The sequence below is a fragment of the Falco punctatus genome (genome assembly GCF_963210335.1).
Source record: "Falco punctatus genome assembly, chromosome: 9".
Lineage (NCBI taxonomy): Eukaryota > Metazoa > Chordata > Aves > Falconiformes > Falconidae > Falco > Falco punctatus.
In genome coordinates, this window is record NC_137589.1 from 30,692,626 (window position 1) to 30,712,539 (window position 19,914).

The 19,914-nt window shown below is 42.8% G+C and overlaps 1 protein-coding gene across 4 annotated transcripts in view; it reads right to left on the reverse strand.

The window, feature by feature from the left end:
* Positions 1–449: 449 nt before the first annotated feature.
* The window catches only part of SH3PXD2A (SH3 and PX domains 2A), a 272,067-nt gene continuing 252,602 nt past the window's right edge, over positions 450–19,914 (reverse strand). For all 4 annotated transcript variants that reach the window (XM_080402560.1, XM_080402563.1, XM_080402561.1 and 1 more), the window contains 4 exons: positions 17,494–17,828; positions 16,583–16,632; positions 14,312–14,431; positions 450–14,177 (listed from right to left, as the gene is read on the reverse strand). In XM_080402560.1, coding sequence (XP_080258686.1) covers positions 12,282–14,177; positions 14,312–14,431; positions 16,583–16,632; positions 17,494–17,828 — 2,401 coding nt within the window. In that variant the 3' untranslated portion in view covers positions 450–12,281. The remainder of the gene's footprint in view (positions 14,178–14,311; positions 14,432–16,582; positions 16,633–17,493; positions 17,829–19,914) is intronic.

Genomic DNA, 19,914 nt, shown 5'->3' on the forward strand with positions numbered 1-19,914 from the left:
TGTTCCTGCAGGCTCCTCTGAACCCGCAGAGCAACACTTGTATCACAGAACCAAAGGGCCACTTGTGTAAAAGGATGCTTTTCTTCTTATTTTGGATCTGATACCACATCTCTCTCCACAAAAACATCCTGACAGAGTATTTTAAACCTTTAGACCTTGCTCAACACAGACAAAAGGTCTTCACGTTTGAGGGCAAAGGTGAAAAGTCCATAAAACTTGGTGGATTAGAAAAGAAACAAAAATATAGCATACAGTAACAGCTCAGTGCCAGGGGTAAGAGAAACTCCTTTATCCATTTAAGCCTAAGTTGAAATTTGCAACTGCATGTGTAGCTAAGTTATAACTTATTTTGGGAAAGCTAAATGCAATGATTTGACAAACACAGGTGGAATCCAACCAGTACTGAAAAAAAATATTGAAAAAAACCAAACCAAAATAAACCAACTGGATCATAATTAAAAAGGTCAAAAATTTATTTTTCCTTAGGGCATAAGAGGCAATGTAAACAAAATACCAACAAACAAACAAAAAAAATCACAAATCAATTCTTACAGTCTGCAAGCATTTGAAGATAGAGTACCCTTTTCCCACCTCCCCCCAGAACACTGCAAGCCTGCTCAAATGTTAACAAGCAACAATTCTGGACCCTGAAGGTCCAGTGAGTTTTGCCATGTCCCAAGCCGGGACTAAATTTCTCATGTAGGAAGGACACTGCATCTGTTTCATCAAACACTGAAAAAAAAAAAAAAAGTCCAACAAAACATAAATATTACAGAGACCAGATTTAGCACCACCTTTGGTTCAAGCAGTCAGTGAACTGGGAGATGACAGGTACTGTCTGTTGAACAAATCCTTTCTGCCTGAGTCTTCGAAAACATTAGAGGTTCACATTGCAAGAACCTGCAATTACTCTGAGAAAAGAGCCCTCAGACTCCGGCAGTCCCTCACAGCCTCCCCAGGCCCTGCACACACGGAGGGGGGAGCGTCACCGCAGTGCGCAGCACCAGTGAACATCACTCAAAACACTTGGCAGAGCTGAGCTCAGCCCTGTGGGACACAGCAAACACTGTGCCAAGGGTCTGATCCTGCTTTGGCCTGGCACAGCTCTGACTTCGGGCACAGTTGAAGAACAGGAAGGGCAGTGACAGTGTGCATCCTGAATTTCCCTTTCCACTAGCATTTACCAGTCTCCAAAACCTGGCGGACGGCAGCACCTGCATGCTAACGGTGTGTGATGGCAGCTGCCTGGAAGGAGCTGAAGTTGCCTAAATGCAAGTTATTTGGCATATCTGGAACAGGCAAATCAGGACCTCGCTTATCAAGCATAGTTTACTCCAGGCCCTTTTTAGGCTCATCTTTTACAATACACACATGCCCATCACAGACACATGGCTATGGATTTTTGCAGAGAGGTGTCACTGCCCAATTACTGTGCCATAGCACTAGTGTGGGCCAGGATACAGTGACAAGGATCTATGACAATCCTAGGAGAAAAATTAAGTTCATAAAGCACCTGGCAATATTTTACATTTATTTCAACTCCCTCCTCTCCAAGCGTCCAGAACACAATTTGTCTTTTCTTTTCCTCCAGGAGTTTTTGAACAGTCTTAATTAACCATTATTAAATGCTATTCAATTCCAGGATAACACCTGCTCTAATAAATGCTTAAAGAGAAATGCCAGGATCTACTTTTAGGCACAGTGACCTGAAGTTTTTGCTCTGCATCTTCACATGCACAACTGCCCAAGACAATCTGTGTTTCTCATTCCCTGTTGAGACAACCATGCAGAGTTTTCACCTTTACAGGCACAGATGTGATTCAAATCCCTCAAACAAACTTTTGTTTTTACTTCACTGCTTCAGTAAGTGCTGCTGTAGGGAAAAACTCCAAACCTCCATTGCTTTATGTTGTTTCGCAGTTCTCTTCTGAGCAAGCACTTGGGCACGGCACGTGGACAATCTGGTGATATTTAACCCCACCATTTACTGCACTTGGCCTACAATGACATCACCATGGAGACACCTCTGAAACCAGTTCTGGACTGGGCACTGAAGTAAAGTCTGCAAGTCTGGGCTAGGGGGAAGTTTTCGCTCACCGCTGTCATATCCAGAGCAAATGACAACACTGAACTATGATAATTTCAATAATTCTCACCGGGACAGAGATGCACTTTATTGTCCCAGTCACAGAACCAGGCCCACGGTACTGCATGTATCAGCTAAAAAACCACAGGTCCTCAGCTGATCTGTGCTAAAGCTTGAGGAACATCTCTACAGGGTCACTTGGCAAAAAGGAGAGCTACGTTTTCCCCACTGATAATGCATCTTTTTGTGTTGGCCCAGAGAGAAGTACTCTAATCTGCATCAAATCTACCACGTTTACATGCAGACTACTCAGGCACCAGTCATAAAAAGGTCTTCTGTTTTGTGCCAGTTCAGATAGATTGGGGCATCTGAGCCCACATTAACAATAACTCTTGCCATCAATGGCAAAAGGTACTGTTAAGTGCAAAATAACCCCAACAACCCACCACCAAACCGCAAAAAAAGTCATTTAGTAATTTTTCTGGGTTTCAGTTTTACTGGAATAACTCAGAAATGCAAAATTTTCTATCATGCATGTGATTTCCTTTTCTAGGAAAGCATCTCAGAGACGCAAGCACATCTGGACCCTTGCAGGAGCTGTTCACTGAACGAACAGTTTTATCCAACTGGTCACCATCTTGAGTTCATTAAACAAAAACTGGGCAATGCATGAGGCTGCAGTTACTCTGTCTTTAGCTCACATTTGCTATAGGTACATTAAGGAGTGATGCCATGAATGTCAAAATACCTGTCAGCTCTGAAAGAATCAATACTTGGTTCCAACATCTGCATGATGAACAATATTCACTCCACTACCTTCAGTGGAGCTTGATCAGAGGCCACAAGAAAATATGGTCAAAAGCTGTTACCACAAAAAAAAGGGTTTCCCCAGACTAATTTTCTTCCTCTCTTGGCTTAACTTGCAACCCAAAACAAACTGAATGGACTCCTGCCCACAAACTCTCTTAAAAAAAAAATCTCTCAGTTACTCCTCCTCATATATACTGCAACATAAACCACACCAACTTCTAGACCGTCTCCCAAGCAGAACAGACAGAATGGTTCCCACGTTAAAAACAAACAAAAAAAGACAAAAAAGTGTCACCAACTTAGCCACACACACTAAGACCAGCCACACATTTCTCTATCTCTGGTCACCGACATACTCTCCCAAGCTCCCACCAGGTACATTCCCACCACCTGACCACTAAAAAATGGAGCGCTACACCAACACAGAAATGACAACAGCATCTAATATTCAAGGTCGCGTTAAGAACATCAACCACCCAGGAAACCCACTGCAAAACCTCACTTAGACCAGGCCTAGATCAAAAAAATTTTTTTGCAAATTTGGGACAACAAATCCCATAGGACTTTCCAGTCCAGACACATGCAATTGATCTGCTAACAGAGGGGAGTACAACTGCTCAAACAGCTTTCAGCCTTCATTCAACAGCAGGTTTAGGCTCCCCATAATTGACTACCCACCATTTCCAGAGACAATTTGGGCTAATTAACAGCTCCAGATGTACACGTCCAGTTGAGCTGCTTTCAACACCCACCTTGAGTTATCCGCATCTGAACCTCAGCCTAAGCAAACTGCTGGCAAGACTTCTCCTGACACGAAACTTGATATTGAGTCTTAACTGAGGACGCTCATGCAAACACTGCAAGCAGAGTAATGAGCACTGCTGTCTGCAATTAAATCTGCAATAAAGAAATGGCACTGATGTAATGTGAAGTTAGCCAGGCAGCAGAAACACACCTACTCTGTACACTATTGACCCCACAGTGCTCCTTTTGGACCCTCAGTACAAAAAAAGTCACTGTAATGCTACACACACTTTGCTTTTGCAATACTCCTGGTTTGAACTCATAATGAGTAATGATCAAGTTTTTTCAGCAAGCCTATTCAGCATGCTGCAGAAAAAATCCTCCTAGAGACTGGAAACAATTATAACTCACCTCACCCCATGAAAATCCAGGACAGGAAATAGTTAAGTCAGCTATTCACTGAAATATTTCATTTTTTCAAAGGTTTCTTTTTAATTCCTTTTTTATTTGTTCCAGTTTGCTAATTGTTACAGGCTAAAGTTCCAATGACTGCACTATTCTCTTCTGTCCTGCTTCTAGGGAATGGAAACAAACCTCATCTGGGCGCTTGGGGGGACCCAGAGTCAGAACAGAATTTGATGCCACTCCTCCCCCCCCCCCCCCCAGCCTAAAGCCCAAGGGTGATGATGGGATTTTGTTTATTTCTACTTCCCTGGTGACCCAAAAGCAGTTCAAGAATAAGCTCTCAAACCACAAAAGAACTGTTTGCACAGATAAAGTTGCCATGTTATTTAAATTTCAGACATAAAATTCAGAGTCACTAACACAGCTTTGAAGGGGAATATCTTGAGAAGCCTGAAATATTTATTTTAAAATTAAATGTTGTATTTTTAAAATTCTCCTACGGTGCCAAGTGATTTTCCCTCCCTCCCCTCTGTTTTTCTCCTCCACCAAGCAGCGACCAAGACAGGTACCATCATAACCAAATAACCCTGAGCATCAGGGAGAGATCACCAAACCCAGCATTTCACTAGAGGTGCCACTAGCACAGGGCTGTTTCACAGGGGGCCAAGGCAGGCAGAGCTGGAACGGTCACTCTTGCCTGTCCTATCAGCTGAACCTCAGTGTATGCAAACCCCCAGATACACAAACCACCTCAGTTACAACAAACATGTAACCCGTGGTTGTCCTTTGGTGGATCATTGGCTTCAGGATACAGATTGTCACAATATATCACAGAGTAAAAAACCTCATCTTTTCTCAATAATGAAATATCGTAACACAGAGCAGTGACATATTAAAATCGTCTACATAGAGAAAGCACCTGCAGTGTCAGACCAAATAATTTATGGCCTTATTAGAAACATCTTTTTCCTCATATTTTATCTATCTCTCCCCTGCCAATATAGTTACCTCTCATTTATTTCCAAATTATCAACATAATTCCTGTTATTTTAATTCAGTAACAAACAGGAGTCTCAACTCAGGACAGTAGTGGCTTATGCTGACAAGAACAGGTCTGTAAAACGCCAGTGTGAAGCTTTAAACCAAATTTATTTATTAAAAAAAAACAAACACAAAACAAAAAAAATTGCACTCCAACTAGAATCAATGCTACCTTGATGCAAGAACAAATGAAGAACATTGTTGATGGGACCAGCCCAGCCCTGACATTATAAAACGGGAGCAACTAATTTGTTCTGCCTACGCCAGTCAGGTCTGCATGCGGTGCAGCGCAGCTGTCACTCCAGCAACTGCTGCAGAGCCATAGCCCTGATGTGAGGGCACCCAAGAAAAAAAAAGATCCCCTCATTCCACCCTTGGCAATACATGCACACCCCACAAAACTGACACCCCTAAGTAGAGTTATGGGTGACTTTTTACAGACATCTGTGCTTTGCTCCAAGTTGGGTCTAAGACAGAGGAGGAAAAGCAGCAACGGCAACCTGTATCTGAACCCAAAGTCAACTGACTGTGGGGGCTTCTGGATCCAGCCCTACATACAGTACTTTATTTGTAAATTACAGACACACACGACAGACATGACTACTGAGCAGCACAGAGGGAGAGAAAGAAATACAAGCACAGGGGCAGAGCTAGCAGAGGCCATCAAACAGTTCAAGTGTGTAGACACATTCCCCGTGCATCGCCACATTGGTGGTCCCTGCTTCTACCAAGTAACTAAAAGCAAATGAAAATAAAATAACTTACACAAACATTTGCTCTCAGACCATCGTATTGGTACTGTTGGCAGCTATCAAACGCTGCATTTATACACAGCACTTTGCTATGTGGCTAAATAGCATCTGAAGTTGCCAGAGAAGGAGCTGCCAGTGATGGGAAGCCACCAGCAAATAGCAGCAAAGCTCCAGTTGGTTTTAAAAAGCTGCATAACCTGCAGGAAAGTGGATCACGGCATGGCAGCACCAAGGCTCAGCAGTCCTGTGCACCCTTTGGAGGTGTAGGAACGGTGCACAGTGCTTGCTTTTGCTGAGAACAGTCCATGCTAAGCACCCGCAAGGTGCTTTGCTCCACTGCAAGTCTTCTGTCAGTGTCACTCTACTGATGCTCATGGACCTCTTGCCAATTTAGACAAGAGCACGTGAAAGAATTAAGCTGACTCCTCAAACCCAGATTAGTTTGCAAAGTATTAGAGGTTTTCCAAAATCATGTAATTGATACCATCTCTACACAGCTGCAGAATTCCATTTTCCTGTTTGAATGCAAAGGTCTCTGGTAATACTAAGGCTTCCTGACAAACCTAAGAACAGCAGGACAAAAATTAAGCAGAAAGCTGAGGTACACCCCCTCTCCAGGGACAAGAACTAGGGCCACAGGAGATGTACTTCCCAGAGCTCAGAGAATCAAATGCTCTGGCTTTCACATTTCTCTTGCATCTTACAAAAACAGTCCAGTTTTTCAAAGGTAGTAGATTTTGCTGCTACCTGGAAAGTCACATTATTTTGGACAGGTGGAAGTTCTTCCATTCAAATAGAATTTAAAGCAAAACCTCTTTTGAAGAGCTAAGTTTCTGCCCAGCTTTACTTTGGACCTGAGAGATCGCCTTTGCAAGCCAAGAAACATGAAAACAATACCCAAACCAGCTGTGAAATTCTGCAGGTGAGAACTAACCCAGACAAAACGGGAATGTTTTTTCTTAGGTTAACAATAAGGAAAGAAAAGAAATAAAGACTTGTAAAAATACTCCCATAGTTCCTGCAATAAATACAAGTAATGATGCAGTATCAAAACTTGGGACTGCACCAGAAGAATTATTTTTCCCTTCTGAAGTGATCATTGATTCTGAAGCGTAACAGAGGACGTAACCAGCAGACATACCAGAAGACAGTATCATGCATGGATGACATACAGGGTGTTTCAAGCATAGCTCAGAAGTCCTGTATCGACAAGGATGTTAATGCACATTCTATACATAATCCTAGCAACATGCTGCATAATCCTTATGCTTTCAGTAGCAGGTAATGCTGTTTTATGAAAAGCAGCCATTACCACCCCAAACCACCCCAGCTATCAGTCCCTACCTGCCCAAGGGTCCTGCTTTCAACTAGCCACCCCCTCCCCTGCATTTCCCCTTCCCCTAAGAGTGCACGAATAGAGAATTGCAAACATTTCACACTGCACGTTCCACTCCAAGTCCTGGATGAGGGGCCTGTTTATTCTATGAATATTGCACTTATCCACTCATTGGATTTGTTTTTTCTCAAGAATGCAGAGTATTTGGGAAAAATAGAAAAAATAGTAGGATACAACACAGGAAAATATGAGTTATTAACAAGCTAGCTATGAAGATCTAAAATTAAATAGTACTAGTTCTATTCTGTTAATACTAGTAATATGAAAATAATGAATGCTTTATCAAATTCCCTTGTTTTTCATATAAGATAAAAGCAGTAACTTTCTTTTTAACTGAGGAAAGCAATGAATATATATTACAATAAAATATGATTCATTAAGATCTGAAAGTGATGAAAACAATTATATAATGCCTTCGTCAAACTTTATAGCATCATAACGGAAGGAGTCTTTGGGGTACGTATGCTTAAGGGCCAAATCCGTTTTTTAGTTATAACTGTGCAGACGTGAAATTCTATTTTTTAAGAGTCTAACCGTGACCCAATTTCAATCCTTCATTACTGTGTATTTGCCATTACTGTACACATTGATTTAAAAACTTCTTGTTGACACATCAGTGAAGCATCCCAACACGTGCCCATTGTATCTTTCATCTTGAAAAGTTTGGCTTGCAAAGGACTGGTACATGCACCCACTGCAAGGTGTGAGAGCTAAAACAATTAACAGGAATTGCCTCCCACGGGGAAGGGTTGCTAACAAAACCGTGTTACTCTTGCCGTTGTAAGGAAGTGTTTTGAAAGGGGAGACAAGGGAAACCAGCAATTAAACTTTTCAGGCATTATATAAACCTCAATAACGAACTCAGAAGTGCTCATTATTATTAAAGTTGCAGTATACAGCAAGACACAATTTTCACATTCTTAAATTTTGTTCTCTGGCATTGGAGTTTGGATTTTCTGCTGGTCCAAATTCAAGAGTTTTTGGAAAGCACTGACAGCGGGGGAGAGCAAGGCAGCCCCCTCTCCCCCCGGAGGAGGGCCCCCTTCAGCTGCAAAGGGCTTTGCCCAAGCCCTGCAGAGCTCTTCCTCTTCACCATCTGGTTCAACAATAAACCAGAAAAAGAGAAATTTAAACAGTACTATTGATTTCTGCATTGAGTGTTCACTGAGGTGTACGTTACGTTTAAATATTGCTCTTGATCCAGTGTCAGTTCTGACAAATTTAGTAGATAAAGCTTAAGGTGACATGAACATTTCAGAAAAGAGCTAAAAACACTTCTAGCACTACACTGTCCTCTGAGGCACCCTGCCAGGTTTTCCTGCCCTGCTTTTCTGATTTAGCTTAAGACCTTTCACTCCGTTTCACAGCTAACAGTGGAAAAGGCTTGAAAGGGCTTGCTATTTCGGCTATCAGTGGAGCTGACCAAAAAAACTAGCTGCTTGCTGATGGGCAAAAAAAAAAAAAAAAAAATCTCTTTTCCTGATATCTCTCAGTTGAAAAAATAAAAATAAAAAAAAATAATAAACAAAAAGAGATCAGTGAGAGACGCTATGACAATGGTAAGATCGGAGGGGGAAAAACTGCATTGGGAGGTATTTGCTTTAAAAGTGCCCTTTAAACACGAGCAGTCAAAATAGCCACCAAATAAAGGGAAGCCCAAACCAAAGCTTTCCCACAAGGTGGGAAGCCTGGCATGCTGGGCGGTGGCCCACATTCATTTCTAGCACCAAGTAGGTCATTTGCACCCCATCCTTTTTCCTGGTGCAGGTGGGGGCAGAGGCCCATCTACATCTTGCAGCCCACCTACAGGCTCTGGCCTTTCCTCAGGGGGCCATGAAGCCTTTGAGATGGGAAAAGGAGCAATTGATCCATGGGACACTGAGCTGCTGCTTGAGAAAACCCTGGCAGTACTGCAGGCACCGTCGCTCTGCGTCATCCCCTGCACCACTTGGAGCTCAGCAAACCACCTCCCTGCAAAAGCCAGAGCTGGAGAAGAAGCCAGCAAGGTGGAAAGGGAGCTGCGGGACAGGCTGGCGTCTGTTACAGAGCTGGCCCGCGTTTTACAGGCAGATCCTGAAGCCCTCATGCTAATCTGAGCCTCATGGCGAGCCCACACCCACCAGGGACCAGACTCAGGCAAGGCACACGGCAGCCAGGCACTGCAACCGCCTGCCAAAAACGGACTTTGCCACCCCAAACCCTGCAAGGACTCCTGCAGCTCAGAGGTGCTCTGGGCTCGGCTTTGCTGGATGCAAGTGTGAATACTCATAGTAGTCCAGGCTCTCTCACCTGCGTGCTGCTTTCCTCTCCCTGGGTAGGGGCTCACGTCACACCACACCACACTCAGAGAATTCAGTGGCTCAATGCAGAAGATCTGGGAGCTGTGCTTTTACATCCCCCCAAAGAGATGACCTAGTGGGAATGTCTTTAAACAAAACTTTAGAATATTTTAAATAATAAGTTAATTTTTAATAAATATGTGCTTCAAGAAAATGATAATTATATACTGCACCTTTAAATAATGCACTTGGTTCTTTGCATTGGCTTCCATTTTGGTTTCTTTATTGTTAAAGTGCATTAATTCAAAATAATGAACCACTTCCGCATCATTATTGTTAAAATAAATCATAACAACATTAATACGAGTCACTAAGTCACTACTATTAGTACTGCAATCTAGCAGATAACTCTATGTATTGCTCTATTTAATACTGTCCAGCAGAAGAATATAATACTTCTATTATAACCTCACAACAGCTCCAGCAGCTTTTATGGCTGCTACCATATTAGTACAACTAACAATGGTGAGAAGTATGAGACAGGGCCACAATGCCTCAGATACACATCCAGTAAGATGGGGCAAACTGGATATATACATATATATTACGTGGTTAAGATGTTAAGGTATGAAGAGGACCCTGCACACTGCGATACAAGCTGTTGTGCAGATACACCTCCTTCTCTTGCCACCACAATTTAAAGGGATCCCAACCAAACAGCCTTGCTCCCCATCTGGATGCAGAGAGCTGCTTGAACCACAGCACTGTTCGTAGCCAGTTGTGGCACCTGGATGTTTTTTCAGCTACCAAAAGGACATCAGTCACATCAGCTGTAGGCAACTCTCTCAGTGTTACCGGAAATTAAGAAAAACCCCAAACCACAAAAAAGGAAAACCAAAGAAGACAAGAACAACGTATAAATTGTGTAAATTTTTTTGGCAGAGAAACATCCCCAGTAATGCATGATATTGTTGTGCTATTTTACTCACCCCCTTGATCCCAGCTGTTTTAAAGTCTTTATAACCTTTACCTCCCTAGCCAAATTGGTATGAAACTGTGGATAAAAGGGCATGTATCATTTTGTATAAACCAGTAGTGAAATGGTCTGCTCCCTCCCCCTTAAAACAGATTTACAATGCTGCCTATTATTTAAAGGAACTAGATATTCATCTTGAGTGATAAACAAGGCCATTACAAAAAAAAAAAAAAAAAAAAGAAGGCATGACTTCCTCAAGTAGTGCAGGGATTTAGCCAATGATGATTACAGTGCAAGAGTTGGCTACCTCACAAATAACGCCATATTCCTAGCCTTTTCCAAAGGATGCCTCTTTCATTTCCCACACTACCCACACCATGTGACATGTTTCAAAGCACAAGTTAAGAGAGGCAAATAGAAAGGAACTAGAAGAGGCAGCTTCCTGGTTAGATGCATTGTAGGCCTAATTGCTTTGATATTAAATCTCTGAACCTGAGAAGCCCAGGCACGCTTTCCAGTACAAATGTACTTTTTGGATTCAAGTGGGAACAGAAACACATATTTGGCTCCTGCTTCAGTTTTAAGTCTCTTCTGGTAAAACAAGACAAAAAAAAAATATTAAAGTAAACCCAGAATGCACAGAAAAGACAAAAACAAAACACAGAAAAACAATTTCCCCAAAATATACAAATTAAGGATGTGCAGACTAAGTTTGATGGCTTCCCCCCCCCCTCCCTTCCCCACTGTAAACACTGATTTTGCAGAAGGTTACGGTTATTTCTAATACCTTGGTGGACCTTGCCAGCAGTCAGCACACTTGAATTAGGACCAGATCGCAAAAACAGAAGTAACACATTTGACAACTTTGTCTTTAGTGTCTTAAGGGACTTTTGTACATTTTGATATTATGACAAGTTTTGAGAAACCCAACTCCAGGAAGAGAATCAACCAGGATGACCTGGCAGGAGTCAGACACAGAGCTAAATATGGAGTCTACGAAGTAACTGACATGCTTAAACATGGGGTTTGTAGGTTTGTTTTTACAAGCACCAGTAGGCATTGCTGCCCTAGAACACCTGAAATCCCAACTCAAAGAACAAGACAGAACGAAAAGAAACAAAAAGCCCCCAACCAACACCACCTGATTGCCTTTTCTGGTGAGTTAGCAGTAACAACAAAACACAGCTGAAGTTGGAGACCAAATCTCTCCACAATGAAAAGGCTCCAACTCTGGACCTACCAACTGTTGAGAACAGTAAAAAAAAAAAACAAAAAAACCCCACAACCCTTAAAAGTCTCCAAAGGATTAGAGTCCCTCTGTGTTTCAGAAGCTTCCATTTGCTTCTCACTGTAAGTTGTGGAAACACATTCAAAACTCTTGGGTATTCCACGTACAGACAAGAATGAGGAGAAAGGGAGCCAAGATATTGTAAAACAGTTTGGCACAAAACTCCCCAAGTAGATGCATGTGTATTTCTCTCACAAAAGGCACACATTTGGTTTCCTATCAATAATGGGAAAGATGGGATGTCATACCCTGTTACACATACAAGATTATTAAACAACTTCACAAAAAGGCATTTGACTATGCTGCATCTTCCTCAGTTGCTTATGACATATTAACCCCACAAACCTCTCCAGAACACGGCAATTTGTCCTCAGCATAGACTCCTTTTATCCCTTTGTACAAACTGGAGCACAGGGAAATGTCTTTTTGTGTAGCAAAGAGGTTTTTTTCCACATGTACACAGCAGGAACAGTATAAATTAGGGAGGTTAAAGATATTGCAATATTAGTTCTTTTTCTCCAAGTAATTTGAGGGCACCCAGCCTTTGAATGGCTTCACGCCATTCATGATCTGGCAGTACCACCAGCCATTTGGGTTCCTTTCAAGGACCTCCATGCACACACCTTCCTGAAACCCTGCAGTCTCCTCATCCCCTTCATAGTCTGCAATGGAAACATAGATGTCCTTGAGATTGTTGTGGATGAACTGCGATTTCTCAATGGGCTTTGGCCTGACTGTGGACACAGGAATCCCATTCCTCTGGGTAGGGAGGTTGGAGGTGGTCTCAGAGCCCTCTGTACCCGACCGCTCAGGCTGCTTTCCCTTCGCTTCACCAGGCTGCGACCATGCGTTGCTGAAGGAGGAATTCCGACGGACGGTCCTAAGATGATCTGTAGTTGTTAAAGACTCATTTCTGCGCAAGGAGCATGACAGGTTGTTATCCTTTGGTGGTGGAGACACAAACACTGACTGCGGCCGGACAGCAAGTTGCCTCACACCATTCCTCATTTTGACTGGCGCAGATGGTTTCGAAAAACCACCAGGAGGTTTGCTTGGGATGGGTGGTGTTGCACGTTTGCTCTGGTTGATGGTGTTTAAAGCCTGGACCCTCTTCTCTATCTTCTCTAAACTGTTTGACTTGTTTTCATTTTTCCTGTTCCTGGCAAATGAGGCATCAGCTTCTGCTAATGTGGTTTCTCTCTGGTTATCAGGGAGAGCCAAATAATGGGAAGGAGCCCAGCCTTCCATGTCTCCATATTTCAGGTACCACCACCCACTGGCTTGCTTTTCCAGCACTTCCACTTCCGCTCCTGCTGGGAAGCAAATTTCAGAATCCTGTACCTTTTGGTAAGAGTCAGTGGTCACATAGAAACATCTGGAGTCATTTTCTTGCTCAGTTTTGGCTGGATGGCTAGAGCAGAAAATGCCATGGGAAGGAGCTGTAATGAGATCAGCCGAGCTCCTCCTAACAGGATCATCTTGGTTCTCAGAAGCTGTGCCGGGGGGGCTCTCGGACTCTTCACTTCTTGAACCTTTAAGTCCACCTCTGAGTTGCCCAGTTGGCCTCAGCTGACGCCTTAAAGTGCTGATATCCATCTTTTCTTGGCTCTGAGAGTCTGCCTTGTTCAGGAAGGGTTTGGGCCTAACAATTGGCTTTGCTCTAATGGAAGGACTCTGCCCAGGCTCCTTCTTCATGCCTGTTCTTGGCATGCTACGTAAGCCAACATCTGAAGCTGACCTCGGTTTTGTCTCCTCACTCCTGGAATAGTGACATTTTCCAAGATCGGGCTGGATGGTTTTGTCCATCTTGAGCTTCACAAGGGATGATTTAGGAGAGCTGGAACATGGAGAATTCCTTCGGATCAAGGAAAGAGAGGAGCTTTTCTGAGAATCAGAGTCTCCACTAGATTCCTTATTGGATAAAGCATCTTCCACGTAACGCCTGAATCCCTCGTTCTCATAGATGGTCTCTTCTTCACGAGCAACTTCTTCTGAAGACTCTCCTACTTTGAACTTTGCTTTCTGAAGTGATGACACAGGAGAGGGTTTGAGGGGCTGAAACAGTCGTTTTTCAGGAGTGCCCTCTTCATTATGACCTTCACTCACGTCGCACTCCGAGTCAAAGCCAAAGGCAGGCACATCATACTCAGGCTCTTCATATTTCAGCTTGTGGGGAGAGTCCTGGGTATCTCCTGAAGAAACCGTTCCAGGAGTTGTTCCTTCTTCAGAGTCTTTTGGTTTACTGGGAGGTGCTGGGGGAGGAACTTTTGGGCGGGTTAAAGTACTGGTTCTTCTGTTTAAATTTGGCTTCTTCCTCTTGTCAATGTAAGATGCTGGAGCCCACCCTTCCTTCTCTCCAATCTGCACGTACCACCAGCCACCAGAATTCTTTTCTATAACCTAGGCGATGACAAGGAACATGTTACTTAGACAAAAATCTCAAGCAATTGCTTTCCACTCCTACCCTTTCAATCCAGTCCCCTGCAACAGCCAAATAATATTACAATTTTCCCAGCTGCACTGCTAAGGCTCACCTCTGCTTTTTGTCCTCCACGAAAGCTTATGCCATCAGAGATACACGACTGGAACTCTGCAATGGTGTAGTATTCCACTTCCACAGAGGGTGGCTCTGGTGGTTTGGGCAACTGAAAACCCTACAGCAAATAGGAAGCTTTGTTCAATTAAATCAAAGAAACAGTGGGCTGAACAGCAGTATGAAAAAATATTTGCCTTTATTCACTAAAACTCTTCCTTCTTCTTGTGTTCCTTCCTAATGATAACTTCCCAGGTCTCCAGAGTAGAAGCTGATGGGCTGACATGGGCCACAAGAGAGAAGCCCTTCAAAATATGCACTGTTCATCCTGCCTTCACCAGCTATTAAAACTGTGATAATCTTTACCTGAACAGTAAAACATTTTACTGATGGGTCATAAAGTGTGAGCTGCCATTCCAGTCACAGTAACAACAGCCCATTTACTCCGAGATTTTGTCCAGAAAGATGGCTTGCCACAACTGCAGAGAATTGCATTGCAACAGGCCTGCAGTAGATTCTGCCCATCATCAAATATGCTACCTTAGCATGTGCTCCTAATGAATTATTGGTCTTAATCTGCAGCTGGATTTTCAAACCATCTGAAATTGTCAGTGATATGAGCTAATGGGCATCTGTTGCAGCAAGAAACAAAGATAATATCATAGACCCCTATGAAGAGCTTTGCTCAGCTACAGGAGAAAGGAAGAACTTTACTACAGGATCAAAAGATTCCAGTTCCTCCCTGTATCTGAGACTCAGAACCTCTGCTCAGGCCCAACACAACTTCCTTTTAAACGGCAGTCTCCATGAGAAGCAGGATACTGCTCCTTACAGTCATTCTGGCAGCATACCAGACTCCTTTAAAAGCAAAGTGCCTTTACATTAAGCTGTCACATTTTAGTTTGTTACAATTATTTTTAAGGAGATAAATGGGGCCAGAATCCTTTCAAGAATTTCAATATTGAAAGCTTTTCAGATTAGCACGTTGCTCATCTACAGAATGACTAGATGACGGTGAAGCCTCACAGCTTCTGCACTTCACTGCTTACGGTTCTAATGCAAGAACTGCGGTACTTCAGGATCTCTTGGAACACAGGTCAGACCTGCCACAGACAGACACAGGACAGCCAAAGACACAGAATGATCCTAAGCTGTTAATGGGAGGAAGGCAAATGGCATACCGCGCTTTACTCACATGCTCCTCCATTTCTAAGATATCCTTGTTGTAACTAACAAACCGTGTTTCATCACGCACAGCATGTAGCATTTCACAGAGAACGTATCACTGCACCTTAGGAACTGTGTCTAACAATGTTATAATTGGATGTTTCTGCACTATAAATGCTGAAATACAGCAGAAGTGCAGCATAATAAAATGCCTTCAGATAATAGGATGGTTTGGATTAAATGAAGATAATTGGAAACAGCAGACATGTTCAGGGTTTCACATATGTTATCATTGTTATTTTTAGCATGGGATTAAGCATAGTAGTCTTGCCAAAACAAAGTCTAATTGAAAATAATGCAAAGAGAAATAGGAAGAAAACACTAATACGCTATTTGTCTAGTTTGTTAAGAGGCACTTCAGGTGACAAAGAAAAATCATTAAGTCACATACTGCTCATGAAGGGTACAGCAAAGATTAAACACTATGTATTGCCTTGTTATAAAGAGGTTCTGAGCATGACTTTTGTGCAAATAAACTACTGAGTAGTTCCTATCTGAAGATGACAGTCCTAATCTCAAAGTGATCCAAACTTCCAGAATTCTAGCTTTGAGGATAAACAATCATAGGACATCTCATTCCTGTAGTACAAATCCTTCCACAAGATCCCAAGCCACTTTAAACACACATGGGAGTGAAGCTTAGCCACCTCAAAGATGGTAGCAATGGAAAGAAGGGAGACATTCCCAGTTGTTGAAGACAAGAGAATGTTGAAAGGTGCAGGCTGGGCTAAAGACATCTAGAGGAACTTTAAACCTTCTGAGACAGTCAAATGGGTTTTAATGCTCACGCATAGAACACAGCAGCTTTAGGCTGTTCTCCCTTCCGCTCAATACCTGCTTATTTGGGGCAACATTTTGAAAAAATGAAATCCCTGATTAACATTAGGATGTCCAGACATCTGCTCAATACTTCAACAATAAAATGAACAGGCATGCAAATAAAGGAGCTCTCGGATACTCCCCCCCACATTGTACTTGTAGAAAGTCTCATAAAGCACCCACACACCTACCCCACTGCTAATGTATATCATAAACCAATACAAACCAGACTGGATTCTCTTCGTGGGGGTGGCCTTGTTCTTAGATTTGGAGAACCTGAGCAGGAAAGGGAAAAAGGAGAGTTTATTTAACTTTATAAGTACTGCTAAACACATTTTTCAGCAGCTCTCTGCTGTTACACAGTTTGAAAGTATTAGAAGTCACTATTTGCAATATTTAAGCCATCTCTATGAAACAAGATAGGAAACTATGAGGGTATATTAGAAATACCAAGGTAACTTAGCTATTCATCTCAGCTAAGCCAGCAAATTTAAGAGGAAATCACTGCCAGAAAGTAGTGGATTGTATTTTCTGCTGGAACTGACCAGCTCCACTGGAGACTGGCCAGCAAAGAATTGGCCTAATACTTGGTTTTCCCCCCAGCAGTAAAAATAATCCGCTAAATTAATAACACTCACACTGTCCTCTATCATAGTATCTTGCCATTCCTTGCACAGACTAGCATTAGCATCTGCATTTGCAGATGAAGTAGTAAAAACATTATAGCGACTTGCCCCCAGGAAAACAGCAGAACAAATGCAAAAGAAGACATAGGTGGTCTCCTTGACTTTAACACACTGCCTGCATTACTGGAGATGGAGGGCACATTTTAGAGTGTTCCAAAGCAAAAAATCTTCTATGGGAAAAAGAAAAAAGGAAACACATACTGGGTAAGACAAAGAAGAACCAGGCAGCCCTTGTATAAAGTGAAGTTATATTTTATCGCTACTAATGAAGGGCCAAGTTCCAGAGTCCATGCAGATCTACAGACAATGAATGCAAAGACCTGCCTGTGTGGACTCAGCTATAAGATCAGGACACATGGGACCTCAGCTGACAGGCAACGCCAGCCCTGAAAGGTAGAAAACCAGAACTGATTGCAAGTCAGTGGAAACCCAGACTACTTTACTGCCTTACTTATTTGAGCTCTTTGTGGTGCTATCCTTGCTATGGCTGGGGATCCCTGGGCCAGTTTGGAAGCCTGCTTGTCTGGGGTCATCATGGCATTGCCATTAGAGTCGTTGCACAGGATGGGCAAACTGATTTCTTTCTTGCTGATATGGGTTTCTGCAGTCTCGTTTTCTGCTTGAGTTTCCTTGTCAGTGGATGATTTCTTGTTCAGCAGGTTACTGATCTCCATGATGTTTCCTATGATTTCCACTGGCCCAGTTAAGTTTTTTTTCCTAGATGGAAGATCATCTTTAGCTTTCTTCAGGTACGAAGCTGGGGCCCAGCCCTCTTTGCCTAGATACCTGCAGATGCAAGAGGAAACATCGCCACATCAAACACAGCCTTTTCACACATTTCAGGTATAATAGGCAAAAGTGACAGATGATAATGTAAAACAAAATTTGCGGTTCTCGGATAAGCTTTTGCGATCTCCATTTATTACCTATTGATTAGACATCTCAAAGTCAGCTGAGCTAGAGTGAACCGTGGACTGCTGTTAAAAGCCACTAATCATCCTAAGGAAGGTATCTCTTTGGATAAGAAATAGTTACTCACAAGGCAAAGGGCTTCACCAGCTTCTTTTATGTCACGCTTAGTACCAGGCAAACTCAGTATTCTCCCGTAGAGAAATAAGGCAAACTAGTGAGTAACGTATTTTGATAGGTTTAATACTTTCTAGCGGCAACTCAAAATGGAAAAGGGATAGAATATGCGTGTACAGAGCCCCTGCGTCTGCAGTTTATGAGGCCCTTGTGCAAGCCTCCCTCCTTGTAGTCATAATGAACACTGTCCCTCCTCCCACAACTCCCAGACTTCTGGGATCAGCTTCTTTTATGAAGAATATGGGTCTCACACTTCTCACACTACTGCAGCTTCCTTCAGCACTGCAAGGTTGGGAAAAAAATTGACTAAAGAAAAATGGCTTTGATGGAGACTCATTTTCCTGAACAAGCTAGGGGCTATTTGAAGAAATAAACCGGGAAATCTGAACAGACACCTGAATCCAGTACATGTTCCTGGAACACCAGCCTGAGCTGCTCATGCTACACTCCAAACTGAAGTCACTCTTCCACAACTGGGCTTTTGGGAAGATGGTTTTTCTAACTCCTGCCATTCCTAACACCTCAGCAGGGATTTCAGATTACAATCAGACTCCTGGGAGGGCCACGTGGATGAACTCTGTTTCCCTAATGAAACCCTAACTTGCTACAGACTGAGTCACTGAAACCTTTCTCTCTAGCCTCTCAAGATACCCAAAGCAGGCACTTGAACTGTAAGTGGGAAAGCAGGCACCATTAAAATCCTGGTGCTCAGGAAATCTGCAGGAAATGCAAAGGTTAAAACAGTAGGACTCTGAGGCTTTTTAATAAAAATGGAGACTCATTTGTCAGCAGAGGAAGGAGCTGGGGAGGGGGCAGGAAATATCAGCAAATCATTTCCTGGCAGATGAGCAACTTTGTCATGCCAACACTTGGAGTCTGAGGTTTACGGTGAGATTTCTGCACCAGGGCACACCCTGGGTTCACTCACCACATCCAGTCACTCAAGAGTGGCACTAGGACTTTATGGGGAGAACAGGAAAATGCAGTATAGGTTTGCTTCCCTAGACTTCTTCATTACTCCTCCTGTACAAAAGCAAGTACAATTGCTGTACTTCTAGCAATGACCACAAGGGTCTTTCTGTCCAAAATCGTGCCTTTTCCCAGCCTTCCATCTAGATCAGCTGTGATGCTAGGGATGCTGCTTCCCCTTACATACCTGTCTTCTGTCACACATGAAGGCAAAGATATGGGTTCTTCCCTGCTCAGAGAGATTAGCAACAAGTTTTTCCAAAGATGCTGGTGTCAAAGGAAAGCATCCCAACAGCTTTGAGCTTTGTTTGCTGCATGGAGACTAACAAGAAGTAGCAAAATGGTAATGACTTGGTTTGACTTCAAATAGATACATAGCATTCAGCCATTGATATTATGTCAAGATACAGTTTGGATCTATTCAATCCCGTCCCCTTTGAGGCTTTTCTGATCAGCCTTAAACCAAGCCAAAAAAAGAAAAGAAAAAAGGTTTCAATGTGCTATGTCGCCTACTGTGGCAAGGCATGTATCAGTGCCATTTTCCAGCCCTGAAGACCTTTGGCTTCATCCCCTTTTGCAGTAGATGACTCTCCTGCAGAGCTACTGATCAATGCTTTCTGCCGTCTGTGCATCAGGGAGGTTTTTCTTAAAGGACGTTTATAACTTTACATGATCTGGAGATATAAAGATTTTCATGTGTGAGAAAGACACATCGACCAATGCACTGAGCACACCAGTTCCAAAAGTTACTTTCAACAGAGCTTGATTGTGCAAAATCAGCAAGAAAAAACAGTTTATATCCATCTTAGTTTGTGGG